Here is a 19,000-nt window from a genome sequence, read left to right on the forward strand (position 1 = left end):
TTATCTGACAGACCCGACCAATGAGGGCTATATATACAAGAAGATGCCTGTGTGTGTAACCCGACTAGATGAATGAGACATCACATCAAGGGCTTGATGCCTCATGCCTCTGTGCCCTGGACCCCAGGCCCGCGAGTGGCCTAGAAGGGCAGAGTGATAGCTGCAACCTTTGTGCATTGCAGCTAGTCATGTAGTTGAGACTTGACCGCATGTTTCCGCATGTTTAAGCCACCGATCCAGATAACAACAGCCAGAAACCTCGGCACAATTTTCAGGTAAAGATGGCTCTCATGGACGACTTGGCTGGCTAATATTTCCGGGACTTGATGTTTCAGTCACGGCTGCACGCACGTTTAACAGCGGCGTGATGATGAACGAGGCCAATTTTGGTGTCACGGGGGAGGCTCAAAGTTTCGAGCATAGGGACCTAGGATTTCCATCAAGTATACTATGGCAAGCACTTGGATATGAGAGCATTATATTAGTGTTCTGACAAATATTAGGTATTCAGCTGGTCTTGCAATTACGCCAATTCTTGTTTCCCCCCTTGGGGCATCCAATCTTCATTCAGCATTGTGCTTGACGTGAGGGATCCTAGACTTGAGTCGCTGGTGCAGTTCCATTATGACCAGGCGCGGCAGTCGTTGCGGCTGTCCCTGAATTTCGGGTTCCAGAAGAGCCCGGTCGTTCTTTTGATACGACGTTGCTTTCTCGGCGCCTGTTGTGGAAAGCTCTCATTAGGAATGCCTCGATTATGATGTTGCAGATCAAAAAGAAACTGCGCCTCTATGTCAGCTTTATCTCTCTTTCACAGACCCTTGTGGGCTTCGCAGCGTACAAGGCAATAAAGTTGAATGCTTCCACAGCTCTCTTCCTCCCACACCTGTTTGTACCCAAGGCAGCCTCTCGACAAAGAACACCGCTCCAGTCAACGGCAGAGAATATGAATGAGGTTAACCAAAGATAGGAAAAGATGAAGTTGATGGGGAGAAAGTAGCCCTCGTAACTGCTAAAAACGGGGCTAATCATGGCGAGCAAATATACCGGTATCGTGATGACGGCCTGCATCGCGCGGTATTCAGCCAATATGCACTTGACGAACAGAGTTCTCATACATACAATGACTTCCTGATACACTATGTGTGCACCTCTGAAGCGGTATTTGTTGAGAAACCATGATACTATCCCCGTGACGATGACGGCGGAAGCAAAAACCATGAAATGGCAGAATGCTGCACTTCCCCTCAAGGCTCCGTGTACCATTGTAAAGGCGTCTTCGATGGAACGGGTACGTGTAGTGATTGGAAGATGTGACGGGCAAGTAAGCTGGCAAATGGGATGGTCCGTCTCCCAACTCTTTATACCTCCCATCCGCCGAGCATCCGAGAGAATCCGTTGGAGTATGGAGTGTGACATTGGTCTACAATTCATTATTCGCCTTGGTCATGGAGTCGAGACCAGTCTTTCCATATTTTCTAACGGCCCACAGCCAATAGTCGAGAAAACCCAGCGCCGTCATTCTAGAGGAGGTCGTAGCTGATGCAGTTGCATGAGCCGTCAGTGACGTAAGATCCGGGAAGCTTCAAGCCAAAGAAACTTTGGTGGCAGTCAAATCCATTCCGTCACTGGGCGAGCGTTTCTGCGGCGCCTTACGTTGGGTGCCATCAAGCCGCCCCCGCGTCAATTTTTGCTGCCGTCCAACTTTGCTTCAGGCAAGCCACGCTCTGCGGAGGTGAGAGAACATACCGGCCAGCATGAGGTCGGTTAGACAAACATACCAGTCCTTGGGCCCACGGAACACCCGGAAATTCAGCTAGACAAATAGACACTGAAAGTTCGCACAATTTTACCACTGCTGTGCGAGACCGAATCTCTCACGGCTCTCTTTGGCCTCTACACGTTCAAACATGCTACAGATCACGAAGTGCGTCAACTCCGGCAGCATTTCCCGCTATCAACAGCCAGCCACCAAGACATTGTGTTTTTACAGTAATCATGCGTGAAATCATTTGCTACAGCACATTTTGTACCATAAAACACCGCAATGTCAAACAAAAGCGATATCGCTGCAGATACCTTCTTCTCGACCGATCACGTGGACGCCAATTGAACTGTCCGTCTTAGCGGCCGATCACGTGGTCGCTCTCGGTATATCTTGACCGTCGGCATGCCTTCCGATGCCCAACGGTCCAGACCGACTGAAACGCTGAGATGCAGATGACTTGGCAGTGGGGAGTCGGGATGCATAGTATTTATTTATATCACGGCGTGAAAGATGATCCCTTTGTGTTTAGAGACATGCCTATATATATTATACACCATCTGACGAGGCTGACCGTTGCCGACTCCAACCAAACGTACCATCGAACTTGCACTTGAGAGAAAAAAAGAGATTACTCCAAATGTCATCATTCTTTTTCAAAAGTTACCTCGGGTTTGGAGGAAGCCCTGCGGTGGATGAGCTTGAACGAGGAAAAAACCCAATTCGCGCCCTGCCAGCCAGCTGGTACACCTCGCCAGACCTCTACGAGCTTGAAAGGCGGGCGATTTTCTCCAAGAGGTGGCTCCTTACCACTCACAAGTCGAGGCTTATGAAACAGGGTGACTGGTTAAGGTACGATGTGGCGGGCTTTCAATTTATAATCACTCGCGACCGACAGGACAACATCAACGCTTTCCACAATGTTTGCAGACACAGAGCTTTCCCCATTGTGACCAAAGAGACTGGCCACAACAGTGTGCTTGCCTGTAAATACCATGGCTGGTCGTACGGCTTGAACGGCAAGCTGGCAAAGGCCCCGGGGTACCAAGACATGGAGGACTTTGACAAATCCAAAAATGGCCTGTTTCCTCTTCATGTCCACATCGACAAAAATGGATTTGTCTGGGTAAACATGGATTCGGGTGCTGTGCCCGAGGTTACCTGGGATCAGGACTTTGAAGGGGTCGACGAGCAGCCGCGATTCAAGAGTTACAACTTTGACGATTACGTCTTCGACCACACCTGGGAGATGGAAGGAGACTACAACTGGAAAATCTTGGCCGACAACTACAATGAGTGTTACCACTGCAAGACGACTCATCCCGATATCCCAACCATTGCAGACTTGAACTCGTATTACGTCGAGACAAAGGGCTGCCATATCCAACACTTTGGAAACCCGAAGCCGGAACAAATCGCGCGTGGGCTCAACGTCGCCAGCACATACTTTTTCCCCAACGCCTCCATGAATGTCTCGTAAGTGTACACTGGCAAGTTTTTTGGCGCCCCAGATCAAATACTCACTTTTCTGTTCAAGGCCACACTTTTTCTTTATGCAGAGATTTGTCCCCCTGGGCCCGAGCAAGGCGGTCATGAAGTACGAAGTCTACAGAAACAAAACTTCGAGCGACGAAGATTTCAAACTCATTGATGACATTTACAAGCGAATCATGTCCGAGGACAAGATTCTTTGTGCCAACGCCCAGAGGAACATCAACATCGGCGTGTTTGTGAATGGGGAAATGCACCCCAAGATGGAAAAGGGCCCTCTATATTTTCAGAAGCTGGTGCGAGAGCTCTTGACGGAACACCACCAACTAGAGACGGAGGTGGGCGAGGAAATATGGCCAGCGCGTCAGACCCTGCCCAAGAACGCCGTGGCTACGGAGAGGGATATCAACTTTTGCTCAGCGGTCGACTGCTGCAAGATCAACAGGGTGGTTGTGGAGGTGTAGGGGCAGTTCACGTGCCTCTGCCAAGGGTTCCCTTCAAATTTTAAATTTTTTTTATTTCTTTTCTAATTTAGCGCTGACGAGGAAATGACTACATGTTGCTGCTCAAAAGCAGGAATCTTGAGCCCAGTACGTCGGTGAGATACGTGGTGCTGTGTTGGCCAGAGGTGTAAGCGGATCAAGATTCGGTCTAATGCCACTATACCCGACATGTTTACTTGAGCTTCTCGGGGCTTTCAAAAGGGGGAGTTTGGCTGGGAAGAGACTTGGTGGTCCGAAGACTGACCCAACCTCCGCCACACAAGTCCATACGTCACCATGACCTTGACTGTTACCTAAGAGAAAGATTTCCGGGCCCCCAGGCTGACAATCCATTGTCTCGGTAGAACCGTGACAGTGAACACAAAGCCCGTACCAGGGAGTTCCTACGCAACAGGCAGTCAGCGGCAATAAAAGTATGAGTACGGACTCCGGATAGAAAAACAAGAAAAGCCTTGGCCGTACACCCCCCACCCTTTGCATAGCTCCGTCCCTGCACGAATTGCTGTGCGTTGTCATGTGTTGACAATACAACACATCAGGCAAACGCTACCGGAGAACAAGTGGCGCCTCCTTTATCGGCCCAACGTTTTAGGCTTGGTATCGTGATCCCCCGCACTTTTAAACCTGACTGAGACACGCAGCTCCATCCCTATCAATGATCACGGTGTGGTGACGGTGTGGTCCACCCATAAAAGACCCGTCACCGTGGCGATAAGCCATCATGCGTACGTGAGCGTCTGCAAGAGCTGTGCCTGGCCGCGAGCTGGTGGTTGTGACATCTCTCAACGACAGACTTTGCGGGCTGTCGTGGCCGGTGAGCCAGCTTTGGCAAACACAATGACGCCGCCAGAAGAGAGTTTTGGAGCTGCCGCTCGAGGGAGACGGAGGTCACATTATGCCTGCCTCACTTGCCGGTCCGTTCCGCCGCCGAGAGGAATGACTTGTTGCATCTCCCACGGATCCCTCTGCTGACGTTGCGAGAACAGGAGGAAGAAGACGCGGTGTCCCGCTGAGAAGCCTGCCTGCTCCAGCTGTGTTCGCCTCAAACAGCCATGTTCTTATCCGCCTGCTGCAAAGGCATCTCGGAGTGGCCGTTCGGTACGTTTCCTTCCGCCCGGAAATAATGCTGAGATACGAGTCCACGAAGCACCGACATCTGACAGGCCAAACCGGTAGGAGGAGAGGTTGGCGCACCTTGAAGAGAAATTGGATCTCCTCTTGACTAGGAGGTTGTACAGACTAGGTCCATGTCACGTTCAGTGTTCAGATCTGACCAGATTCCCAAAGGCCGAGCCATACCTCGGGTCAAGACCAGCTGCCCGACGACATATCCAGCTTCTCTGAAAAGTCTCACTCTGCTACGCCTCCGGCTCGAGAGAAACGGCCTGCACCTGCACAAGCATTCGGCAGCCAACAATCGTCGACCCCCTTCGAAGCTGAAATCGACCACCTTCGACCGACTTCATCCGACATCGGCCTTGGCATTCGGCTCTACTTTGAGTTTTGCCATCGGCAACCGATCTGGTGCTTCGAGCGAGACGAGGTTGGAGATACCAGTTCGCTCCCCGACGAGCTTGCTTGCAGCATCCTGGCTGTGACGTCTCGCTTCTCCAGGAAAGGCGACGAGCTGCAGGTCTATGGTGATAATGCCAGAAGCATGATCATGGTCCGCATAGCCAGCGGATCCGTCGGTCTTCCTACGATAGAGAGCCTTTGCCTCCTCTCTTATTCGTCGTTTATAGGTACAGCCAACGCATGGCCGCAACCAATCTCCCACTGTGGCTAATAGTAGCGATTTTCTCCAGATGGAAACGTTCATCTCGGCCAATTCTATCTTGGGCTAGGTCTCCAACTGTGCCGATCCGCAATGCTGGATCTGGACGCCGGATACACGATGGACGATCTCACGTTAGAGCGCAAGAAGAGAGTTTTCTGGAGCCTACAGGTTCTCGATCAGTATCATGGCCGTCAGACTGGGGCCCTCAGCATGCCAACAGAGATATGGCGCCAGTCATACGGATCAAGCGGTGTTGATCATCGTCATCCCATGGAGCTGGACGCCAAACCTCCCCCTCTGCCCATCGACAATGTTGGCCACACGGTTCCCAGCGAACCCGGCATCTGGAATACAAGTGTCCATCTCGGCTGGGTCTGGAGTCGTGTGCGGAAATACGTCTCGGACTGCGCTCATGGAATTTTCCGGGAACCTTGGCGGCGGGATTCCATGTATGCCACCGTCTTGTCGGACTTTATGGAGGCGGAAAATAGGATTCCAATGTGTCACAGGTACGACTCGGTCAAGTTTGTCGAGCGCAAAATGGAAGATCTCAAGGTGAATCGCGACTACTGGGTAACATGGTTGAAGGAGCAGTTCACATACCATGCCATACCGACAGTCCTCAACCATCCTTTCCTCTATATTGTTGGTGCTCAGCACAACGCAAACCTGGCCATTCCGAATACGTTTTGGAGGCGGTCGTCGGAATTGGCCTTGATCCATTCCACCTGGATCGCACGAATGATCGACATGGTGGTGATTAAACAAGTGCCCCTGACGGATCCTTTCTTCGGGCACATTGCAGCCATTGCAGCCACGGTGCATCTGTATTACTGTTGCGCAGCCGCGGCCAAACTGAAGCACAAGTCTAACACGGACTTTGCCAAGTGCAGAAGGTTTCTAAAGGGCTTCATTCCTTTCTCGCCGGCATGCCGAGCATTGGTATATCATTCCCCGCATACGTGTATTCACAGAACATCATACCGCAGCTAACAGGTATTCAACAGGACCGAAACCTGGACAAGATGACTAGTATTGCCGCGGGCTCCGAAGTAAACGATGTCGAAGATTGGATGCCATCCAGAATCTACCTCAGCGTGCCGCTGATGTGGAACATTCTGCGGTTCAACTGTACCGCAGACTCGAGGGAGTTCTCCCACACCGGTCTGCTGGACCCGTCGCTGGCCCTCACCGTCGCTCACGAAGACGACGACGACGACGCAATGATGCTAGACATTATTGTGGCCACGTCGCCCGAAATTACAGTCAATACCGCCGACGGCGGTCAAGACGCGCCCACGTTGCCCTTCAAGGGAACGGTCAACTCGTCGCCAAGCTCGTCGCGAGAGACGGCCTTTAATGAGATATCTGCCGAGCAGGCGGATAGCCTTACCTTCAACACGACTCCCTGGCTATATGCCGATCCTCCTCAGTTCAGTGACATGACAGTCCTTGTTTATGACGAATCGCAGCCGAGCGCTGGCAGCGGCAGTAGCACGGCGTGGTGGGAAGGGGGGGGGCCCCAACGACGGTATTTTCAGTCAGATTTAGCGTGTACTTTGAAGCGTGCAAGTAACTAGATGCGGGTTTCATCTCGATGGGCGGGTGTTCGTGTACAGTCTCCTACCTCGCGGCATTTGAAGTAGAGTAAATTGAAACTTGACGTGAACAGGTGCTATGATGCGCCAGCAAGGTGAAAGCACTGCCATCTACTCACTTACCATTGCAGCTTTTTTGTTTTCACCATCGCCAGCCATGATTAGTTTCTGGTTTCTTTGAGCCTTTTCTCCTGAATTTTGCCAGCCTACATTCTATCCAGCCCGCTCGTTTGTGCTGCCTCATGAAAAGAGGCTACATGAACCCGCAGTCACCAAGATGATGCGTTGCGCCCAACCAGACTTCACTAGCGTCGGCCTTGCGCCCTTCCCCTTTGCCATCATAGGGGGCTCTGGGAAGGACGGGGGGCATGGCCGTCCCTGGAGCTGAGAATCGCAGTCGCTCCAACTTCAAGCCCTGGCCGGCCGCCGGCGTCGGAGCTCCATGATATCATGTCTTGGACATGTCGGGCTTGCAGCAGGTTCCCCAAAAACGGTAACCACCCGACATCCCCTGCAGCCGGCGTCGACGAACCACGAATTACCAGTGTTACCCTCTCCCTTTATCCCATGTGCTCGCTCGCCTTGCTTCCTTGGTTCCGGCACACGTCGCTGTGATCCCGGAGCTTGCAGCACCTCCACTTGCGTATCAGGACTTGAGAGCCAGGACTGACTTTACGAATTGATGTACTCCGTACTCCGTATGCACGTTCGTACAAGCGTGACGTGCATGATGCTTATTGCTGATCCATCATGGCTGGTTCCTGTCCACCTTCCGGCCCAACCTGCCAACCTGCGCCCATAGCACAGAGCACGGACCGAATCAATACGATTATTATGCTACATCAGCCCCCTTCGTCCTCGTCCGGGGCAGCATGGCAGTATCGGGCACATGGGGTCGGGACATTGGCACACCCCTCCCGTGCGAGCTGCGCCGATACAAGGCCGCCATGGTCATCGTCAACGTGTCAACGAACTGTGCAATTCCACCCTCACCTGTGACTCGAGCCACATGACCATGTCGAGACCATCGCAGCGTAAGCCAGCCCGGTTCTAGAACGTGACGGGCCGCTCTCTCTCCGACGCCAAGGCCTCAGCAGCGGTCAGGCCTAGTAATGCGCTATACTGAAATTACACTCGGGCAAAGCCAACTTTTGCACATCTTGATTATTATTCCAAGATTTAACATGATTAACACCAGGGCGTAAAGGAGGTTTTGGTTTGGGGGCCTCATGCAAGGGTGTGCTGTTGCTGTTCCATCGGGGACGACAAGCCACCCAATCACGTTGCTTCTCGGGATATTTAACGTGACCCGGCGAAGAAAAGGACTTCGGTACTTCATTTGGTGTCTTGAAAACGACAAGAATCAAGTTGACGGGATGATCGCCGCCGCCACCATCTCAGAAGCGCCAGAATGCTGTAGAACCTGATCAAGCTCCGACGCCCTTTCGATTTCGAGAGATGGCGCCTCGATAGAGCCCGGCCTGCGATACCGTCATTGAGACGTGGACGACGGGAACGGCACGGCATCGTCGCGCGGAAGCCGATCACGTGATCGTCATTTATCTCCAAACTACACCGTGCTGGTTCCAATCCCGGCACGCAAAAAGCGTCGATAGCTCGGTATATGTATACACTGAGACTGTACTGCAGACGAGATGGAATAGATCATTGGAACTTGGACCTGTCGGTTGACTCGACTACGTTTGCGATTTTGTCACGACTCGGCCTGAAAGCGAGTTACGAGTCACAACCATGGCGGTGACTGCGAATCAACCGCGCGTCGTCATTATTGGCGCCGGCATAGTCGGGGTCAATCTGGCCGACGAGCTGGTCTCGCGCGGCTGGAGCGACATTACCGTCGTGGACCAAGGGCCGTTGGCCATGCCCGGTGGCTCGACTTCGCATGCCCCGGGCCTGGTGTTCCAGACCAACGCGTCCAAGACGATGACACTGTTCGCAAAGTACACGGTGGAGAAACTCCTGACATTGCAGCAGGGTGGGCAGTCGTGCTTCAACCAAGTCGGTGGCCTTGAGTTGGCAACCACGCCTGAGCGACTCGAGGAGCTCAAGCGGAAGCACGGCTATGCCTCGTCCTGGGGAGTTGAGGCCCGTCTAATCACGCCTGACGAGTGTCTTGAACGGCATCCGCTCCTCAATAAGGACATGGTTCTCGGTGGCCTTTACATCCCGGGTGATGGTTTGGCCCTGGCGGCTCGCGCGGTGCAGCTTCTTGTCGCGAGAACCCGCGAGGCTGGCGTAAAGTACATTGGCTGTACCGTGGTCTCGGGGATTGAGCAAACGGAGGGCCGAGTGTCCGGAGTCATCACACAGAACGGCAGTATCCCTGCCGAAATAGTCGTGTGCTGCGCCGGATTCTGGGGCGTCCAAGTCGGCGCCATGGTTGGGTTGCCGGTGCCTCTGTTGCCCATGGCGCACCAGTACGTCAAAACTACCGCGGTGCCGGGTCAGCTTGGTCGACGCTCGTCGACTAATGGCGCGGGCCTGCCAATCCTACGGTATCAGGATCGAGACCTGTACTACAGAGAGCACGGCGACCAGTACGGTATTGGGTATTATGGCCATCGGCCCATTCCTGTGGTGGCCTCGACGCTGGCTCCGACTCCCGAGGACGTTGATGAGCTCAACATGCCGTCTCGTCTCGACTTCACCCCCGAGGACTTTGGTCCGGCTTGGAAGTCGTCGCAAGAGTTGCTTCCGGCGCTTCAGCAAACCGAAATAGCGGATGGGTTCAACGGCATCTTCTCATTCACTCCAGACGGGGGCCCCCTTGTAGGGCAGTCGCCGACGGTAGACGGGTTCTACGTGGCGGAAGCAGTCTGGGTCACGCATTCTGCCGGTGTAGCTCGCGCCTTGGCCGAGGTCCTCACCACGGGAAAATCACATATTAGTCTGGCCGAGTGTGACCTGGCGCGATTCGAGGAGGTACAGCTCACTCCACAATACGTCCGCGAGACCTCGCAGCAGAACTTTGTCGAGGTGTACGATGTCCTGCATCCCCTTCAGCCCCGGGACTCGCCTCGCAATCTACGGGTCAGTCCGTTCTACCATCGCCAGAGAGAGCTGGGGGCCTTCTTCTTGGAGGCGGGAGCATGGGAGCGGCCCCATTGGTTTGACGCAAATGAGACGCTGCTCAGGGAACTACCTGAGGAGTGGCGCCCGGTCGAGCGAGACGCTTGGTCTGGCAGATACTACTCCCCTGTTGCAGCGGCAGAAGCCTGGAAAACTCGCACCTCGGTTGCCATGTACGACATGACTCCTCTTAGGCGGCTAGAGGTGTCCGGGCCGGGCGCAGTTGGGTTGCTGGACTGGGTCACGACCGGGAATGTCTCGAGGAAACCGGGGGCGGTGACTTACACGCTGCTGCTGGACGAACAGGGCGGCATCCGGAGCGACATCACAGTCGCCAGAATTCGGGATGACTTGTTCCAGGTCGGTGTCAATGGGCCCGTCGACCTGGCATATCTTTCACGAGAGGCTCGTGTTCAAACCAAAAACGCGCCGGAACGGGCCGTCCAAGTTCGTGACATTACTGGCGCCACGTGCTGCATCGGGCTTTGGGGCCCTCGCGCCAGAGACGTCGTTGCCCAAGTCACGACGGATGACTTCTCCGACAAAGGGCTGCGGTACTTTCGTGTCAAGGGGGCCAGCATTGCTGGAGTACCAGTCACAGCGATGCGGCTATCCTACGTCGGCGAACTTGGCTGGGAGCTGTATGCGAGTGCAGAGAATGGTCTCCGACTGTGGGACGCTCTCTGGAAGGCTGGTCAATCGTACGGAATCATTGCGGCTGGTCGAAGCGCTTTCAACTCCCTCCGCCTCGAGAAGGGGTTTCGCTCATGGGGCACTGACATGACCACCGAGCACAATCCTTACGAAGCTGGCGTCGACTTTGCCGTCAAGATGGACAAAAAGGGGGCATTCATTGGCCAGTCCTCTCTCAGGGGGATCTCCAAGGACACAGTCGCCAGAAAACTGCGTTGTATCACCATTGACGATGGAAAGTCCATGGTACTAGGCAAGGAGCCGGTTTTCTTCCGTGGCCACTCGGAAGGCTACGTGACGAGTGCTGCCTTTGGCTTTACTATTGGCAAGCCCCTCGCATACGCGTATTTGCCTAGCACAATACGAGAAGGAGATGCCGTCGAGCTCGAGTATTTCGGAACAAGAATTCCAGCGACGGTGACATCAGAACCACTCTACGACCCCGAAATGAAGCGACTTCGTGGATAGAGTAACTTTCAGGCTGGCCAAGATGCAGGGTCGGGCTCTACAAATTATGGAAGGCAGGGGGGCTAAAGTAGCAGATGATCGGCGAGGGTGCTTTATTGCGCATGATACAACGAGGGCTTTATTAATACTCTAGTCATGTTTTTGCTAGTGGAGCACAAGTCTTGTCCGTGCTTACTTGCTAGTCATTGGGAGCTCCGACTACAATTTTGTTTCGAATGAGAAGGTTGCGTGTCGCCGTTTTGCCGTCTTGCCTTGGCAGTAGCCCATCCACGCCCAATGTCCACGGCACCTGGGCTGAGAAGTGACGACAGAGTATATCGGGGATGAGCCTGGACAACACGGTAAGCGTGCAAACATACCTAGACACGCGGTGCTTGGATATGCCCGTGCCGCTCGAAATCCGCCATGCAACTGATGGACAGCATCGAGCTACCTCCAAACACCAAGTACGTGTCCGACGGGTCGTGTTGCCCAGACCTTTGGACTGAAGTTCCATGCCCGTTGCCATCCATTGTCTTCCCAGCAGATTCCAAGTTCTCTCCGTCCGCCCCTCATCCTCGTCAATCAATCGTCCACTTGGCGAAGTCTGAGTTGTCACCCGCCAAGAGCCGGCTGGGATAAGGTCAGTCACGTGAGCGGCAGAACCGGCACCAAGCACCGAAGCCGCGCCGAACACTGACAAACAAAGTCCAAACTTGTCAAGCGAGATCGGCCCCTGGGGTAAAGCCAGTCCGCCGATAAGACGTCCCCAGCAGCATGTCCGGTACGGCGAGAAGACGATGCTCACTGTGCTCCGATAGTACGCGTGGTGGGGGAGACCGCCGGGACAAGAATACAGATAAGGAAACCATCGCCAGCCTCCATCGTCCCGGCCTCTCTCGAGTCTCCAGATGAGAATCGAGCCCATGACATCATGGCCGCCGCCGGTTCATGCTACGTTATTGTCGGCGCGGGCATCTTCGGAGTGTCCACCGCTTACCACCTGATACGAAGGTATCCCGAGGCGTCGGTGACCCTTGTCGACCGGGATGCATTCGACGCCGATAACCGAGTTGCTGCGTCATGGGACTGGAACAAGGTGATGCGAGCCGACTACGACGACCCCGTATACTGCGAGCTGGCGCTAGAGGCCCAAGACGTCTTCACGTCTGATCCTCTGTGGAAGCCCTTCTTCCACCAGACCGGGCTCTACTGGATGTGCGGTCGTGACTATGCCCGCGGCTGCGTCAGCAACTTCGAGAGACTCGGCCGCCACGGCGACATTTCAGTCTGGCCGGTCGAAGAGGCCCGCAAGCTGTTCGGCGGCCTGTTCGACGAGTCCGACTACACCAATGTAGAGCAAGTTCTCGTGAACAGGGCCAGTGGCTGGGTCGCCGCCGGGGACTGCTTGCAGGCCGTCACCCGCAGAGTCTTGGGACTGGGCGTCAAGTACGTGGCCGAGGAAGTCGCAAACTTGCAGTTCGACCCCAGTGGACGGTGTGCCGGCATCGAGACGGCCCAGGGCCGCCGCCTACCGGCCTCCCATGTTGTTCTTTGCACTGGCGCCTCCACGCCCAAGCTGCTGGAGATAAGCGCCGCCGCGAGCGGGCTGACCAATCTACAGGCCGGGTCGAGGATCCTGGCCGGCGGCATAACGACTGGAATGACACGCCTGGATGACGATTCATACGCCAAGTTTGCAGATATGCCGGTTGGCATCCAGGGATACACGACACTAAAAGGTAACAGCGCATGTGTGCCCTCGCAGTTCCTTCGCGTTCGTGAGCAAGCTGATTTTTTTCATTTCTCTTTTCCTCTTGGCGGCGGAATTCAGCTCCATTCATGGGAAGTCTGCCTCCAACGAAAGATAGGGAGCTGAAATGGTGGGGACAAAAGATCTTCAGGAACACCAAGGAGGTTCTCCCGGGACGCTTCATCTCGATGCCCCCAGCGGAAGCAGATTATGCGCAGTGGAAGATTTCCGAACGGCTCAAGGAAGACATTGTCAACGTGAGCAGCGTCTTCTATGGAAACCAAGCTGCAAAGTGGAAGTTTGAGAAGCATCGCATCTGTTGGTTAGTTGTCGCCGCCGCCCCTTTCGTAGTTGCCGTTGGCGACTCCGTGGTTGACAAACACCCAGGGATGCCTTCACAACCAGCTCCGACTTCATCATCTCACCGCACACGGCTTCAAAGGGACTCTACGTGGCAACTTGTGGCTCATTCCACGGATACAAATTCTTCCCCGTCATTGGGAGATATGTCGTCGACATGCTGGAGGATACGCTCCCCGCACGGCTGGCGAGTAAATGGGCTTGGGATCGCGAAAGGCCTGATCCGTCGGCCAACCCGGACTGGCCCAGCTGTGAGATGAAGGACCTGCTGGATCCTGTGAGAGATTCCAGGCTCTAAGTCCTGCAGGTCCCTTCCGCCCCTCCCCCGGGCGGCTGGAACTGTCGTCACAAGATGCACTACGGGCGGCGCATGAATAATTGTCCCTGCGTTCTGTATTTTCCTTTGAGCCTCGCGTCTATCTCGCCCAGCCGCGAACCACGCTACATTGCCGTCGATCATGAATAGATGTGAGTGGTAGCCCGACCAGGCGCATGCAAATCCGTCGGCGCCACAGCGGCTGTTTACCCTTGCGATAGAGTCTAGTCTATAGGCAGGGCAATAGCCGCCATTTTTAGTCCAATTCGGATTTCCGTGAAAGGAAGGCAATTCATGCTCATGTTATGTGGTCTGGTCTGTCTCCCCGCTGGATGATCCAGCCGCGCGTTTCACCGTGATGCGACATTTTCTTCGCATTGTATCTCAACCAGTGCGTCTTTTCATTCGACTCGTCTCCAAAGACCAGGGCGTTGCGTTGGTCACAACTCTGCCCGTACGTGGTTGGTTGGTTGGTCGAGTTGTGGTGCGTCGTGACTTGCAAAAAAGCCAACTAGCAAGCAACGTCGGAAACTGTGTGCGCCAAATACGTACCGTACTGCACAGCTCTCCGTGGCCTGCCTTGCCTGCCTTCTGTCTCTCGCGACTGAACGGTGAGCGATGTGGGCATCCGACTGGGGGAAAAGGCCCCGAGCCGAGGGGGGAAGAAAAGGGGGAGGGGTGTCCGATCCGAGGTTGTTGAGCGACACGAGACAGACGCAGGTATGTTAACAAATCTAGAAGGAGATACGGAGGTTATTGTCCAATTCGGACAGTGATCGACCGTTTTCAGTCGTTGGGTGCGTAAGGAATAGGGTTTCTCTGATTCAGATGGGGCGATCCAATTGGGCGATCACGGAAGATGCTTGATGGTTTTAGCAACGGCCTCGGCCATGGACCCTGCCTGCCTCCTCGGATGCAGTCGCATGGATCATGCGGCAGCTCATCGTCGCAAGCCTCAGCGGAGCGCCCGCGCCCGTTCTGGCATGTCCCGTCGCCGTGGTCTTGGCTCGTGATTGCAGACTAGGCCCTCGGGGCCACTTGACGGGACCTCGACCAGCCAAGAGGCTTGTTTTATATAAGATCTACAGCTTTAGTATGGGCCGCCGGCCATCACCCGGGCCATTGGCTCGAAACCATGGACGGGATTGAAGCGGCAAGCAATCTCTCGGGCGTCAAGCGAGACGGACCGAGTATGCATATAACTACGCGGCATGGCCTCTTGCGAAACCTCTCTCTGCAGCAGATATCCTCCTCCCATACCACCGACCCGCGGCGTCCTCGGCCACGCCTACCATGCTCTCCAAGGCGGCTCTTGCAGTCGCGAGCGCCATCCTGGCCGTTCAGTCCGCGACGTTGCCGGCGCAGGGAGGCAAATTCATCGTCGGCGGAGCGCCCGCCAGCGAGGGCGAGTTCCCTTATATCGTGGCCATTTTGCTCAACGGCCGCGAGTACTGCGGCGGCTCCCTGGTCAACGGGAACACCGTCATCACTGCCGCCCACTGTACCCGAGCGACCGTTGCGGGATATCAAATCCGTGCGGGATCACTAGTAGGTCTTGATGCCATACCCGGGCGATGGGCCAGAGCCAGAGCTTGTCGGCAAAGACCGGTTCTGCTCGCTCCCTACCTACGCCTCCTGCTTCCATTGTCTCCTTACTAACAGACTACCGCGCAGGCGTGGGCGTCCGGCGGCAAGGTATCCAACGTGTCATCTGCCCAAGTTCACCCTGCTTGGAGCTCCCGCACTGCGAACAACGACATTGCCGTCTGGAAGCTGTCGTCGTCGCTGGCGGAGAGCCCGACGATTCGCTACGCCAAGTTGCCTGAGCAGGGCCTCGACCCCGTGGCCGGGTCCAATGCCACCGTAGCTGGCTGGTACGCGCAGGCCTGCCCGTCGACAAGCCCTCACCCCCCTCAGTCGCGCCGCGGAATAGATATATGCTGACTCTGGAGCCTAGGGGGTCCCTGCAGGAAGCCCAAGCATCGTCTGCGCTGCTGCAAAAGGTTACGGTTCCGATTGTGGCCCGGACTACGTGCCAGAGCGCCTACGCCAACTCAACTGTCCCGGCAAACGTCACGGATAACATGTTCTGCGCCGGCCTGAAGCAGGGCGGAAAGGACTCCTGCCAGGGAGACAGCGGCGGCCCCATCGTCGATGCCGCCTCCGGAACCCTCATCGGACTCGTTTCGTGGGGCCAGGGCTGCGCAGAGCCCGACAAGTACGGCGTTTATACTAGACTGGGAAATTTCGTTGACTTTGTCAAGAAGAACATGTAGACGGACGGACCCCTCGACGCACTTGCTTGGACATGGGACATGAGCGTGTTTAGACGGCCAGGTTCGACCAGGACTGGATGCTGAAGAGCCTGCGCGAATGGACCTGTAGTAGTAGTAGTGGTGGTAGTATACTTTCTCTCGCGAGACATCGATACGGCATCAACAACAATGCAGTTGATAGTCTATTCACCCCGACGCCTCCAGACTCTAGAGTTTCGTCTTTGCGTCGAGGAAAAACAGGTTCCGGCCGTCCTCTCCCGTGGTTACTCTCCCCGTCCTTCCAACCTGCTCTGAAGCTGCCCCCGCCAGCTGCGACAGCGTTTGGTCGTCGCCGTGGTTGGCGAGGAACCGCTTGCCCGTTCCTCGAAGCCTGCCCACAATGAGGCCTGTTCCCGGCGTGCCGTCACGGTTGTACTCGACGGTATACGTCTACAGCCACGTTAGCCGGGGCCTGATAGGGGTCTCGAGGGTGTTTGTGCCGCCGTCTCTCAGATGGTCTGGTCTATTCGGGTCTGGTCCCGGTCTGGCACGCACCTCAATGGTGGCCGCGCCCTCTGCCGCCTCGGCCAAGGGCGGGCTGTATTCGTCGACAACCTCTGGCAGCGGATTCCGCGCGGGATAGGATCGCCCGTCCCCGCGTGGCTGGGCCGACAAGCACAGGGCGTGCTGGTGCGTGAGCATGCCGCCGTTGGCCAGGATGAGACCGGTCTTGTGCCTCTTGGCCCGCAGTGCTCGTGCCATGGCCGTGATGGCCTTGCCCCCTGGGCGTCAGCACGCGCCCGTGACAGTGACAGCTGGGCTGCGTGGATCCCGCATACCAGTCGCGATGCCGGGAGCGCAGACTTACATGCATGGAGTAGTTGTTTCCGGCACCGCCGAATGAGGTTAGGCCCCCCAGCAGCGTGATGGGCTTGCCGCATGACGTGGTGGCGAGGCCGACGTGATCGCAGGCAAGCTTTGGAACAATTGGAAAACACCTGGTGACGGACACATGGTTGAGTCAAGACGAAGCTCGGTGCGCGCAGGCAGGTTGGCTTGGCGTACGTACGAGTAGAAGTCGTAGCAGTCAATGTCGCTCGTCCAGAGGCCCGAGACGTCCATCGCTGCATCGATGGACTTTGCGATGGCCTCGCTGCAATGCAAATGTCGTCTTTCCCAGACTAGAGACGGTTGTCTGTTAGTGTCGATTTACGGGCTAACAGAGTACACCACATGCACGCGCCCGCTGCGACACGTAGTGTGCGTGTGCACGGCGAGGGAGGGCATGCATGGCTCACAATTGTCCTTTTCGTGCGTGCCGGCGCCGCCCAGGACGTAAATCCACTTCTCATCGGGGATGCCCAGCCGCTTCGCGTTTTCCGTCGACGTGAGGATGCAGGCGGCCGACAGGTTGACGCCGTTGAAGGCGTTCATCAACAGGGGATCTGGTCAAGGCAGTGCTTGTTAGCCACTTCTGGTTGGGCGCCGCCGGGGAAAACGCTGACCGGTCGTCATTACACGGTTCGCAAATCATCCTGTTCTTGCCGGACACGCGTCCGATTTGCTCGGCCGTCTTCGGAGGCTGCTGGAAGTTCCACGAGTAGACGTTCTCGGACCCGACTCTGTCAAACTCGGCATACATGTTGGCGGCCTCGACGGCATTCTCGGCCGCCGACTGTCGCCTGTGCGCACGGCGAGCATTTTCGTACAGAGGGTAGACGTGAATCGGGAGGCCCATGGAATGCAGGGTGCCGGGGCCTGCGAGGGGGGGCCGGGGCCGCGGGTCAGACGAAGCGCGGTGCCATGTGGCTCGCATATGCATGTCAAGACTTGCCTTCTTCGAGGATGGAGAGATCCAGAGATGCTAGCTGCTTGCCGTTGGGGTCGGGCTCGAGCCATCCCTTGGGGGGGATTTGTCCGGCTTTCTGGCAGGCAGCAACTGCCATGGCAAGCGGGTTAGCGACGACTGATTCGCACTCGCTTCTTCTTGCGCTAGGCATGGGCAGGACTTGCGGGACGCGAGCGCCTCTCCGCCCGTCAAGACGGAGACGACGCTCCTCCTGGCGGCGATGTCTCGAGCGGCTTCGTCGCACTGCAGGGCCGGCTGGTTGCCGCCATGCTCGCCCAGGACTTTCCGGGTCGGCTCGATACCGAGGCGACGGGAAACGACTGCCGGGAGGTCATTGTATGCCCACGTCCAGGTCGGCACGATTCTCAGGCTGTCGGCCTGCGACAGCAAAGACGCCCGGGCGGCTTGATCGAGCCCGCTGTCGCGGACGGCGCGTCCAACGGCGTCGGCCATGAGCTGCGCCGGCTCCATCGCGTCTTCCGCCCGGGACGACTTGTTGCGCACATCGCCCACGCCGACGATGATGGGAACCGCGGGTTGCGCCGCCATTTGCGAACGAAGGCTGGGCCGGGCGAGATTCTGGAGTCTCGAGTCTGGACGCTGCTGGCAAGGGGCTGCGGTGCTGCGGTGCGGTGCCGCCGGTGAAGCTGCGAGGGCATGGGGAAATTCAACTCCAAATTCCACGTCCCAACTTTTGTGTTGAGAGGGCCAGCTCTTCGACCAGTCATCCCGAGGTCCATCGTCGTCGTCGGAGGCTCGGCACTCCCACGTGCCGCCAGCGATTTGTCCATTTGTCCATCGGCTCGGTCGGGTATTCAAATTGTCCGATGCGCGGCCTCGCCTCTTCCTCCGCTGCGGCGCGGGGTCCATGGCCTCGTCAAAAACTCCGGTCCAAGTATTTGGCCCGATACTCCGTCGACCCCGATGGCGTAAACATCGCTGCCGACTGACTAGTCCATCCACATGATGCTCGTGTGCTCCGTGTCAGTCGTCTTCTCAGCAGCTCGCCTTGTATTCTCGACATAATCTCCCGTCTCATCCCGCAACGGCAGGCCACCCGGCCATCTCCAATTTCTCCAAACGCAGGCCGCCTCATGAACCGTCAT

The 19,000-nt window shown here is 56.1% G+C and overlaps 7 protein-coding genes across 7 annotated transcripts; 5 read left to right on the forward strand and 2 right to left on the reverse strand.

The window, feature by feature from the left end:
• Nucleotides 1-2,402: 2,402 nt before the first annotated feature.
• On the forward strand, nt 2,403-3,717 carry MAM_03476 (Rieske [2Fe-2S] domain protein; the record flags this gene model as incomplete). Its single annotated transcript, XM_040822275.1, has 2 exons — nt 2,403-3,238; nt 3,300-3,717. 2 exons carry the CDS (start codon nt 2,403-2,405, stop codon nt 3,715-3,717), a joined length of 1,254 nt encoding a protein of 417 aa, XP_040679418.1.
• A 1,091-nt stretch (nt 3,718-4,808) lies between these two features.
• Nucleotides 4,809-7,113, forward strand: MAM_03477 (uncharacterized protein; the record flags this gene model as incomplete). Its single annotated transcript, XM_040822276.1, has 4 exons — nt 4,809-4,854; nt 5,034-5,498; nt 5,562-6,475; nt 6,541-7,113. 4 exons carry the CDS (start codon nt 4,809-4,811, stop codon nt 7,111-7,113), a joined length of 1,998 nt encoding a protein of 665 aa, XP_040679419.1.
• Nucleotides 7,114-8,883: 1,770 nt separating this feature from the next.
• MAM_03478 (Dimethylglycine Oxidase) lies at nt 8,884-11,382 on the forward strand (the record flags this gene model as incomplete). The annotated part of the gene is made up of 1 exon (XM_040822277.1): nt 8,884-11,382. One exon carries the CDS (start codon nt 8,884-8,886, stop codon nt 11,380-11,382), a length of 2,499 nt encoding a protein of 832 aa, XP_040679420.1.
• A 913-nt stretch (nt 11,383-12,295) lies between these two features.
• MAM_03479 (sarcosine oxidase) lies at nt 12,296-13,772 on the forward strand (the record flags this gene model as incomplete). The annotated part of the gene is made up of 3 exons (XM_040822278.1): nt 12,296-13,142; nt 13,196-13,436; nt 13,502-13,772. The coding sequence occupies 3 exons, from the start codon at nt 12,296-12,298 to the stop codon at nt 13,770-13,772; spliced, it is 1,359 nt and encodes a 452-aa protein (XP_040679421.1).
• A 1,311-nt stretch (nt 13,773-15,083) lies between these two features.
• Nucleotides 15,084-16,066, forward strand: MAM_03480 (trypsin-related protease; the record flags this gene model as incomplete). The annotated part of the gene is made up of 3 exons (XM_040822279.1): nt 15,084-15,338; nt 15,465-15,664; nt 15,748-16,066. The coding sequence occupies 3 exons, from the start codon at nt 15,084-15,086 to the stop codon at nt 16,064-16,066; spliced, it is 774 nt and encodes a 257-aa protein (XP_040679422.1).
• Nucleotides 16,067-16,273: 207 nt separating this feature from the next.
• Nucleotides 16,274-17,783, reverse strand: MAM_03481 (thiolase; the record flags this gene model as incomplete). Its single annotated transcript, XM_040822280.1, has 6 exons — nt 16,274-16,495; nt 16,601-16,819; nt 16,914-17,043; nt 17,115-17,226; nt 17,344-17,490; nt 17,564-17,783. The coding sequence occupies 6 exons, from the start codon at nt 17,781-17,783 to the stop codon at nt 16,274-16,276; spliced, it is 1,050 nt and encodes a 349-aa protein (XP_040679423.1).
• An 85-nt stretch (nt 17,784-17,868) lies between these two features.
• On the reverse strand, nt 17,869-18,764 carry MAM_03482 (thiolase; the record flags this gene model as incomplete). The annotated part of the gene is made up of 2 exons (XM_040822281.1): nt 17,869-17,966; nt 18,023-18,764. The coding sequence occupies 2 exons, from the start codon at nt 18,762-18,764 to the stop codon at nt 17,869-17,871; spliced, it is 840 nt and encodes a 279-aa protein (XP_040679424.1).
• Nucleotides 18,765-19,000: the final 236 nt, after the last annotated feature.

Source organism: Metarhizium album, assembly GCF_000804445.1.
Source record: "Metarhizium album ARSEF 1941 chromosome Unknown scaffold_7, whole genome shotgun sequence".
In the NCBI taxonomy this organism is placed as follows: domain Eukaryota; kingdom Fungi; phylum Ascomycota; class Sordariomycetes; order Hypocreales; family Clavicipitaceae; genus Metarhizium; species Metarhizium album.